General features: G+C 40.2%; 1 protein-coding gene across 1 annotated transcript; it reads right to left on the bottom strand.

The window, feature by feature from the left end:
• Positions 1 to 1,340: 1,340 nt before the first annotated feature.
• pou5f3 (POU domain, class 5, transcription factor 3) lies at positions 1,341 to 4,795 on the bottom strand. The gene is given in 6 exon segments (XM_038283663.1): positions 1,341 to 2,715; positions 2,803 to 2,967; positions 3,377 to 3,507; positions 3,686 to 3,797; positions 3,878 to 4,133; positions 4,135 to 4,795. Coding segments are annotated over 6 exon segments (1,413 nt in total). The 5' UTR covers positions 4,623 to 4,795; the 3' UTR covers positions 1,341 to 2,454.
• Positions 4,796 to 11,119: the final 6,324 nt, after the last annotated feature.

Genomic DNA, 11,119 nt, shown 5'->3' with positions numbered 1-11,119 from the left:
TTGAAGCACTCACTCCAGCTGCAGTCCACTCTTTGTGAATCTCCCCCACATTTTTGAATGGGTTTTGTTTCACAATCCTCTCCAGGGTGCGGTTATCTCTCTTGCTTGTACACTTTTTTCGACCACATCTTTTCCTTCCCTTCGCCTCTCTATTAATGTGCTTGGACACTGAGCTCTGTGAACAGCCAGCCTCTTTAGCGATGACCTTTTGTGTCTTGCCCTCCTTGTGCAAGGTGTCGATGGTCGTCTTTTGGACAACTGTCAAGTCAGCAGTCTTCCCCATGATTGTGTAGCCTATAGAACTAGACTGAAAGACCATTTAAAGGCTTTTGCAGGTGGTTTGAGTTAATTAGCTGATTAGAGTGTGGCACCAGGGGCCATCAATTTTGAACCTTTTCACAATATTCTAATTTTCTGATATGATGAATTTGAGATTTTCATTTGTTGTCATTTGTAATCATCAAAATTAAACAAAATAAACATCTGAAATATATGAGTTTGTATGTAATGTATGAATATAATATACAAGTTTCACTTTTTAAATGGAATTACTGAAATCAATCTACTTTTTCATGATATTCTAATTTTATGACCAGCACCTGTATATGCAAGAAAAACCTGCATCACTAATATTGTCACAGTGATCCAAAGGATCTTCTTCCTCTGCTCCGATTTTTTTAACTTCATGAATCAACTATTACAAGAAACCAGTTAATGCCAGGGGGTAAAAGGACATTATAGAGGCGGAAACAAATACTAAAAGGTTTGTATATTAAAAAAAAAAGGTAGAAAAATGTATTTGAAATCTTTTAATTTTTTTTTTTTTCTTTTTTAAGTTTAAAGTTCTTTGCTCTGAATTAAATCAGGTATTCAATGCATTCAATGGCGGAGTGTTTTCCAGCATACAGATGAATCCTGAAAGCTAGCCTGCCCATGACTAGGCTTGCTGTTCAGAGTGCGTTACCTTGTCAAGAATGAATTAAGCTTAATGGCAGAGGAAAGTCAGGGTCAAGCCTAGAGTTTATTTGCTAACCCAGTAATCCTGCTCCATGGTGCAGGCCTCGGGACCAGAGTATGCTACATCAAATGTTAGATCTCCTGCTGTATGGAATCAACAGTAGGCCCAGTCACAGACAACATAAATACAAGAACAAATAAAATGTACCATTGGAATTATGCATTTGTGGGGTAATCCTAAAATTGTCATATTACCCATGTTGTTAAAAGCCACCTACAGAGGAATTTCGGTATGACTACTAATTGAGTCAAGTCTGAATCCCCTGTTCTTTCCTAAAATGCATCACATTGCTTTAAATTAAAGATTTATATACCGGTACAAACACCAAACCAAGGGTCACCATTTTGTCCCCGATGCTATACAGATACCACTTATTTGCCACCTCCAAATAAAAACAAACATGCAACTGGTTTTTGATGTTTGTAAAAGATTTACTGGAAGTAAACAGACAATTTAACTGCATGTACAAACAGTTCAAATAACAAAAGCAGCATGATTAAGCAAATGTGTTTGGGGGAAAAAAAAAAAAAAACTGAATTGAAAGGGTGTTTTCAGATGATTTTCTTCACTGCCACAATTTAATATATTAGAATTCTTTGTAAATCTTAGTAATTTCACATTAAAAGCTAACAGCTATTGCAAACATTACAAATGCACTGATGTCAGGTCTTGGAGACAAAAAAACGCAAAGGGGAATAAGATTCAAAGCAAGTCACTTTTGTTTAGCGATGATTCAACTGAGACTTGTACAGGGTTAAAGTCAAGAACATTAAATTGTAATTTAAAAAGGTGCACATCTTAAGTACGCTAGTGTGCACCTTCAGAGATAATCAAGGGGGGAAAAAACTGCCATTTAACTTTTACATTATGCTGATCAAAAGTCAAGTTATAAAATAGTTACAGGTTTGAAGACTGACAGGAATCTTTAAAATAAGAAAAAAAAAGGCTTGGCATACAGGAGTGGTGAAACACTTTCAGTTTTCTAAAAGCTTGTTAATATAAGCTTTTAATGTGTAAAACAGTCGATCATACAGCTGCTGAAGATTGCAAATATGTGCAAAAAAAGACAAAATAGGTTTCCAGTGTCACCAACAGCTGCCATTTCCTTAAAAATTATTGCACAATAACAGAAATGGTAACTCAAACATTTAAATTAAGCCTACTCTTTGGCCCTGCAGTATTAAAAGGTTTAACCTGAGCCTAACTTCATCAGTACCGAAAAGTACAAAATCATTTTAAAAAGCTGCAAAGAATTAAGGCTTAAATGATCAACAATTCACTTTTTTTTTTTTTTTTATCAAGGCCTTTAACTCATGTTTCTCGTAGCCAAATAGCTGGATTCTCCCAATTCTTATTCATCTAGTCGACTGAAACTGGATCAGTTTTATGCTCAGGTCGAGTTTAGATGGGATCTGGTTGGGAGACTACCCTCCACTTTATCCAGTCAGGTGACCAACCAGTCCAGGATGGAGGGCCTGTTTCAGAACATCGGGTCGGTGTAGCTGGGGCATGTAAAGGGTTGGAGGGGGTGCTCCGGTGTAGCCGGAGGATGGGTAGGCTTGGCTTTGGATGGGGGAAGGGGCCATGTTCAATGGTGAATGGCTCTGCTCGTAGTACTGGCCTTCACACTCTTCATCCAATGGTAGGGCGAGACGCTTTCCCTTCTGCCTTCGATTGCAAAACCAGACTCTCACCACCTGCCACAGCAAGGTTCACCATTAAACCAACCAAGTTCAGAAACCTTTGTTTAAAAGATCATTAGACTTTTATTTTCCTACACTTACATCTCTTTCTAGGCCCAGATCATCCGAGATCTGGGTTATTTCCTGGGTGTTTGGCTTTGGACATTTGATAAAGTAGGCCTCTAACGCAGAGCGCACAGCTCCCTCCAGACTGGTCCTCCGTTTTCTCTTCCTGGTTTCAACGAACACTCGCTCAATCTTGTACATCTGAGGAAAACCAGTGATGAGACTGTTGATTAAAAAATGTATTGTACCGTTACTCTACATGCCTGTGCCCAGTCATTGAGAGTCACTTTTAGATGCATCCCTTCCCCCCAAAAAAACTGATAAAAGTATTACCAGGCATCTGAGGAGCTGTACAGTGAGGCAGAAAAAGTAACTCTTCATCACTAGACTATAAATGCCATCACAAATTTAGCACAAATCTGAGTTCATGAGATAACCAGTTGGGTTTTCCCCACTAGGGGGCGCATTACAGGAGCAGATGGCTTTGATTCATGTTTGCTCAGCAGGAAGTTTAACTACTGTAGGCCTGAAAAGCCCAGCTCCATCAAGCCATCGGCCAGGCTTTTGTTTTCTTGCAAACTAGTTGGCAGATGTTACAAGCAGCACTTACATCCTGAGGATTGTCCGACGTTTCTGCCTCATCCAGCCATCTCTGCAGAAGGGGTTTCAGTTTGCACATATTCTTGAAGCTCAGCTGCAGAGCCTCAAATCGGCAAATGGTTGTCTGGCTGAACATCTTGCCTACATTGAGGAAAAAAAAAAAAAAAGACAAGCAGCATTTCAGTTTCTGAAGAAACTTGTTCAAACAATGTACAAAAACATTATAGACCAACAGTTTTCAAATATTAGATTTTGCGCAAAGGCTAAAAAAAAAATTGCAATCAAATAAATTATAAATTGTGCCAAGACGGAAACCTACCATAAAGGTTACCCAGAGCAAGGCCAACATCTGCTTGAGTAAAACCCAAAGTAATCCGTTTGTGCTTTAACTCTTTTGCAAACTGCTCCAGTTCTTCAGTGGTGAGGATTTCCTGATGGGATATTTTCAGATTAGATAACCATTCCTATATTTTTGCGTATTTACATGAAAAGAAAATGACTGTTGACCTACCTCCTCCGAGTCGCTGCAGCCACCGCTTGAGGACCCACTGCTCCGTGCGTTGGAGGCCGGGTTCTGCGCCTGAGGCTCAGCAGGAACCTGGTTTGAGTTTACGCTAAAAAATGAGTTTCCCTGAATCCCGTTGCTTGGGGGTGAGGGGGACATGGAAGGGGACGATGCTGAGGACGCAGAGGGGTTTTGATTATTGCTCCCTGTTGGGGCAATGTGGGTGATCCCAGGCCAGAAGGAGGGGTTCCAGGCCGGGGGGGTAGAAGACTCCATGGGTCATGCCTGTGGAAGGTGCTAGAGTCGGATACTGCTGAGCCTTCATGTCGGTAGAATAACCCTCTCCAGTGTCCTCCTCCGTCTTAATATCGGGTAATCTGATTTGCTCCCGAGTCTCGGCTATCGGGGGGCTCATGTTTGTAGGCTGGGTGGCCGCAGTCACGCCGGGTATCTGCCCGGAGTACTCGGGCGCAGGGAAGGGATACCAATGCTTTGGCTGCCCAAAGTCCCCAGCCTGCAGGTCGGATCCCCTGTAGTCGGGTGGAAACGGGAGAAACGTCTGCGCGGATCCAGGTGTGATCCCTCCATATGCGGCCTTGCTGTAGAAGAGGCTCGGGTCAGGCAGAACCCCGTGAGGAAGCTGGAAAGAAACGTTTCCTTCTTGACCCAAAACTTGGCTGCTGCAAGCACCAGACCGACTAAAGTCATAAGGCCTGCTTTGGACCTCAGGAGTTTGCGATCTGTCAGTCATCTTCCCAAGAGTGTATAAACTCTCCAGTAGACCTAATAATTTAGATAAGTTAAAAACCGGTTGGTTTAAAAGTACCCATCTGGGTTGAAGTAAACTAAAATTCCAGCGATGACAAAAAAAAATCTTCAAAAAGGCCTCAGTTTCCTGAATGTCGCATCATAGTCATGCCTTCAACCAGCTCTCAGCTGAAATGATCATCCCTTGAGGTGGATCCACAGGTTTTCCTTATCTCAGCTCAGGGAGCTTCCTCTGCTCCCATTGGCTGACGCAATCAATTACGCACAGCTGATGGCAAATTTGTGAATGACCTTGATTCTTCCACAGATATTCAGGAAAGAAGTTGAGGTTTACATCATGTCGCATTCCAACACACCAATGAAATTACAAGCCAAAGATATAATCTTACACTATACTAATAAATGCAACTCTTGGTTAACTTGATTATTCTTATTGCAAACTTTCACATAGGCTACACATAACCAAGTTTTTCCAAAGGTCGACCTTTCTTCCCTGTGTTTGAAAATTATTTTTTAAAATTTACTTCACTTTTATCCAAAGAATCAACAATAAAAATGTATAAACGCTGTTAAAGTAATTCAGGAAATATTTGGAGAAATGTAATATATCTTGCCTTTTTTTTCAGTTTTTTTTTTGTGTGTGTGTGTGTGTTTAAATCTCTTCAGTTATTTATTTAAGTTAAAGTATGTTATATGTTAGTTCTAATTGTACTTCATCATTGAACACAAATTTTGGAGATAATGTTCTATATCTTGTGATATTTTTTGTCATCCTTTTGTAATTTGCAACTTTTCAATAAAGTTTTGGATTAATAAATAAAAAGGTTAAAAAAAATTGATTCTTCCATATAGAAGTGGGCGTGTCTTCGCTTATATTATGGATCACCATTACAGATTTAGCCAAATCTAACTGGTAATAATGTAAACCATAGCTGCTGAAAACAGTAGAAAAATAAATGCATTTACAATGCAAAATATGCTAAATACACACAGGTCACCTCCGATGTAAATACATATAACACTACAAGCTCCTCTCATTCATGAATTATAAAGCTGTTTGTTTAAATTATGCCTTTTTAAGGAGATGGCTTTGGTATTATAATCCGAGTAAAAATGCTTCAGTTTATTCTGAATTCATCCATTAAAAAAAGATAAACCTGTGAGCCTAATCTGGAAACATGTTAACATAATTACCCAGGACATATTTGATTAGGAAGAAACAATGCTTGGTCTTATTTTGTTAGAGGACATTTGTCTCTTTTGGTAGAGCTCAGGCACATTGTGCCAAACAAAACTTTGGCCATTTAAAATATTTTACCGATGTTGCTTGGGACAACTTGTTTTAAGTTAGAAGAGTCATTGTTATTTTATTAATTTGTCTTAAAATCGCTTCAAAAACACTTTTGGTTCCATTTTTGAAAGCGGGGTAAAAGTTTTTAAAGCATAATTTAGACTTATTGTTTCTGTAAAAATAAAATAAGAATAAGAAAAAGGGAAAAAAACTGTCAATCTTTTACTAACGGTTGTTTAAAATGAATAAAGGCTACAGGTAAATTGGTGGATGGAGCATTCAGGTGAGGACTCATGGATCGATGCTCATTCATTGGGCCTGGATGGTCGCTGCAGATGGTGCGCCCCCCCGCGCGGGTCGTCAGCCGCAGATTGCGGCAGGAAGACGCACTGCGGGGAAGGAGAGGGGGTGCCATTGTACGTCTTGGCCCCCGGGCACCCCGTGGATTTCAGATCCCGAGTTGCGATGGTCGACCATTAGCTCCTTTTCACATTAGAACAATAAGTCTCAACCCTTTGATTCCACCCCACAACGATCACCTCTCGCCCAGCTCCCCCACCCCCCAATCTCTTCTGAAACAAACACCAGGCAGCAGTTTCACCCTGGTCCTTTACGTGATGTCCAGCGCCTTTTGGCCTTAAGGTCCAAAACTGGTCTGGGAACCCCAATGAGTCTGCAGGTGCAATAAGCACACTGCCCGGAATGTCTACTGGTGACAGTAAGTGGATCAGCTGTTTGACGCATGTGGGACACAGTTCCGCATTTTTCGGCTACCTTCTGTCTGCACAAAAGGTCCTTCAGGGCTGTGCAATTGAAAAAGTGATGATAACAGTGATAATAAATGATTCACTCCATTTAAGTCAGTTTTGCTCATCAAAAGCTGTTTTTGCTGTCAAGATAAATCAGACACACAAAAAAATAAAAAAATCAGAGAGACTGAATGCATCATTCCAACTTCATTATTGCCTTACTGTGCTATAGAAAGAATAATGCAGCCTTTAGGTTTTTTTTTTTTTCATAATCATGTAGATCTTACCACTTCACAACTCTTATCAGCTTCTGATTTCTTGCAGAAGAAAGGCCACTCCAAAGCATGATGGTGCCACCACTGTGTTCTACTGAGGGGTTGGTGTGATCAGGATGGATACAGACTGTGAGATTATTTTTTTATTTCTGGGGTGGGAGAGGAAAGGTCCTGGTTGGATAAAAGGAACGTTGCAGAACTGAACATGCCATCATCATGGTGAAACATGTTGGTGGATTCATCATGCTTAGGGACTGTGCTTCAGAAACGACAGTAAGCTGACAAGAGACGATGGTAAAAAGGGCTGAAGTCACATGCATGTTAATGATGGAAAATACTTGAAACTAGGTCGGAGGTTAGGCATGATGACTTCCATTGTAAAATATAAACCCAAATCATATTTCAAAAGACTTAATTTGTAATGGTATTTTAAAAAAGAGTAGATTTACAAAGTATTTAAACAGAAAACTGCTCTGCTGGGCCTTCTGATATCAGTTTACACAGAGGATCAGTGCTTGTGACTAGAGATCCTCTTTAAGACCACAAGGACCCCGTCAATGGCTTAAAAGGCATCAAACTCCATCCCTACAAGCATTGTCCTGGGCCATGGACTTGGGAGGATGATTGTCATGCAAAAGGAAAACAGCAGGAGAGATAGCAGACTTAAGGCTGGGTTGGAGGGAGAGAGAAAAGGGGGACTACAGAGCTCTCATCTAGAGACCAAGCGAGGGGGGGCTGAATAGTTCAGTACAGTGAGGTGGGGATGTGTGTGGGGAGGGTGAGTATTTAGCCAGAAACCCCCCACAGATGTCTCAGATCTTGTCTTTTTGTGTGTTTTAGGTGACCTGAGCTTGCAGGACTGATCTGGGCTCAAATGGAGGAGCGGGGAAAGTGAGGGATGAAAAAGAAAAGCGTGGGGACACTGATAGAGTAGATGTATTGACCTATTTCCTCTCCTGCCCCTTTTTATTTAATGACACATCAAACACCCTGACTATTTTATTAATGTTGGAGTTCCAGAGTTTTAAACCCATGAAACTACCTCTGAAAATCTGGAAGTTACAAAAGTTTCACCTTTTCTCAGCTTTCTGACATAAAGCTATACTAAAGTTCTTAAATGTATTCCTCTTGTTACCACAGAGTGAAGAGAACGTTCACCTCTGTTTCCCATTTTGTGCAGTGAGAGAAATAGCCTGGTTTATATCTACCCCACTGTACCTCAAATAAGATTATTGTTTTTAGATGTCATTTTAGAAGTGTTATTTAAGCAAAACAGATAATTTAATTAAAGTTGAGCTTTAAACACATCTAAAGGTTTAACTTTATTTCAGAAACTCTTGTATAAATTGGAAATTGAGGCAAAGATTCCCAGCTTTGAGTTTGCTGCTGATCTGATAAAATACCAACACCTGGATTCCTGGAATCTGTCCCTCCTGTTGTGAAACACAGTCATCCCCCACAAACAAGTCTGATGGCTTTCTGATTTTCCTCCTTAATGATACTCCTGTCTTTGACACCCACCTTCACATGCTCTCCACCTCCACCCCACCCAGATTTTCATCCGAGGGCCGTTGGGCCACCTTCCTTCCACTGTCCACCAGCACAAAAGCTTTAAATGGCCCTTGGCATGTGGCTCAATGGGGATGGTAGCCTGACCCATCCCCTCCCCAACAACGCCAAAGTTCACTTAAAAAAAGGCAAAAACTCAGTTACTCGCAGTGTCCCGGTTTAACCAGTTGCTACCACATATCTATGCCTTCTGGATGTGGTCATTTGTGCAAATGGCGAAAAATCTCACATTTCACCAGGAATCAGAGTAAAAGAAAAAAAAGGCAGATTGTGACGAACAGATTCCAAGTAACTTGACACAGAGAAAAATGCAAGACAAATCTGATTTTGACAATATCAGTTTCCCACTTCCACTTCGTCTTTTAAACACACCTCCTCTGGATTCACATTTGAACCATCTTTAAACATTTAAAGGAGTTTTTAAAGAAAAGCTGCAACACTAAGTCAGAACCAGGTTGAAAGTGAAGACCCATTGAATGGTCCAGTGGCCTCCCCATTATGCCGATAAGTACTATTTATATTTAGAAGAAAGATCACATATATTAATACTCCACAGTTACATTTCTCATAACTTAGCACTTAAAACAAAACTTAGATATGGTGATATTCTTTATTCTTGCCTGTTGTAATGTAGGGAACAGGGTTAGAAAATGTATTTCCATTATCCTTCAAACACAATTTAGGTACATTAATCATTTTAGATGAAATGCAAAGAATCCTACACATTTATTTTTACTATAAATAAAGAAGTTGTAAAACCTTAGAATAAGTTTTTGTCCTTCTTTACCCAGCCCTAAAATACCCGTAGATAAACAAAACACATCTCTTTTAACATGTTTATAAAGAAAGGGATCTAAAGATTTTAAGATTAAGATTATTCTGCAACATTGTTTTCTTCAATGTTCCTTCTCTTTTGCTCAGGTCTGAGAACTGAGGGAACTGGTGAAAGATTTAACAATTGTCTGTCGGAGTGTTTCTCCATTAATTTGTCCACAAGGATAACTTAATCATCTGCAGCTCTAATTGATAATATATTGATTTTTATTTTACTAATCTAATAAATTCTGGTTTATTGCTTAATTATATTTTAAATCATTTTCCAGTATTTCACTTTTTTTACTAATACTTTACAAAGATAAAGTAAATTTAAAATCCCTTGATAAAGAACAAAAATTAAAACAGAATTTTTATACCATTGATTACATCAGGGTTCCGGGTTCACTTCCCGGCCCTGGGTCTTTCTACAAGCTACATGCGTGGGTTCTCTCCTCCCACAGTCCAAAAACATGGCTGTTAGGTTAATTGGTGTGTGAGTGTGTGTGAATGGTTGTGTGCCTCTGTTTTGCCCTGCAATGGACTGGCGACCTGTCCAGGGTGAATTCTCCCTCTTGCCAATAGAGAGGTGGAGGATTACATTAGCTATTTAAAAAAAAATCTTATCTTCTTTTACCAGGAATAAACTACACAAAAAAAATCTGTCATTAGTCCTACTCCTTTTATGTAAATGTAAAACCCTTTATTGTCACACAAAGGATAAATTAATTCTCTGCATTTTAACCCATCCCCTTAGGGAGCAGTGGGCTGCCATTGTGTGGCGCCTGGGAACAGTGTGGTGTTAAGGGTCTTGCTCAGGGACCAAGAGTGTAGGTTTTGGGGATTGAACCAGGTACTTGCAACCTTCTCAGAGCTGCATTGCTCTAAACACTAGTCGAACACTCCCCTAGTTTTTTTTATTTTTATTGTTGGAGCAATTTTGCCAGAGAACGGTAGCCTGGGTGCCAGTCCGAACTTAGTCCCGCCCACAAGGTTTGAGGTCGGGGAAGTTCGGTCTGGCTCTGCTCCATAGTAGCGCGAGTATTATCGCCCACTGTCAGGCGATCCAATCAAATTGTCAGGGCGGGCTTTATACGATGATGGACAGATGATCAAGAGTAACGTAATCAACCACGTGACCAAAGCGCGCTTGGGTGACAACAATAATGGCTGCCGCTGGAGAGTTTGGGTGAGTAGATTCTGCTATTAGGTCTGTTCTAGAAGATATCGACAGCAAATTAATTTTAAAAGAGGAACAGAGAAACGCGATCAAGTCTCATCTTCTTATTCTAGGCGTGAAACTGCACGCTTTGATTTTTGTTGACAACAACTATGCCTCGCTTAACATACGTCACGCACTCCGTTGGTCTTATTGGTTGTAGGTCTATCCAATTGAGTGCAGAGGCATTTTTTTCCTGGTTCGTTCGAAACACGCCCCATAATCACAGCTCTATGGAGCAGTATCAGACTCATATTCTGACTAGAATTCAGTCGGACTACGTCAGGCTAAGAGAACGGACCAGCATGGTCGGTAATACTGCATCTAAAAGAGATAGTGGAGTTAGTTGTCGCCAAAGTCCTCACAGATGGAACCATAAGTTATCTTGAGGCCAAGATCTAGAATCACCAGCTGCTCTATCTTTGTCAACCTTATTGACATGCATGCATGTTTGTTAACAAAATCTGTTTCTGCTCTTGAAGTAAATACGATTAAGTTGATAAAATCAATTCATTTTTCATGGGGTCATTTAAATGTTATGAGTTAGTTTAACATAACTTAATT

The sequence above is a fragment of the Cyprinodon tularosa genome, unplaced genomic scaffold, assembly GCF_016077235.1.
Source record: "Cyprinodon tularosa strain WSP-4 unplaced genomic scaffold, ASM1607723v1 ctg196, whole genome shotgun sequence".
NCBI classification, from domain to species: domain Eukaryota; kingdom Metazoa; phylum Chordata; class Actinopteri; order Cyprinodontiformes; family Cyprinodontidae; genus Cyprinodon; species Cyprinodon tularosa.
This window is presented reverse-complemented; position numbering and strand designations above follow the sequence as displayed.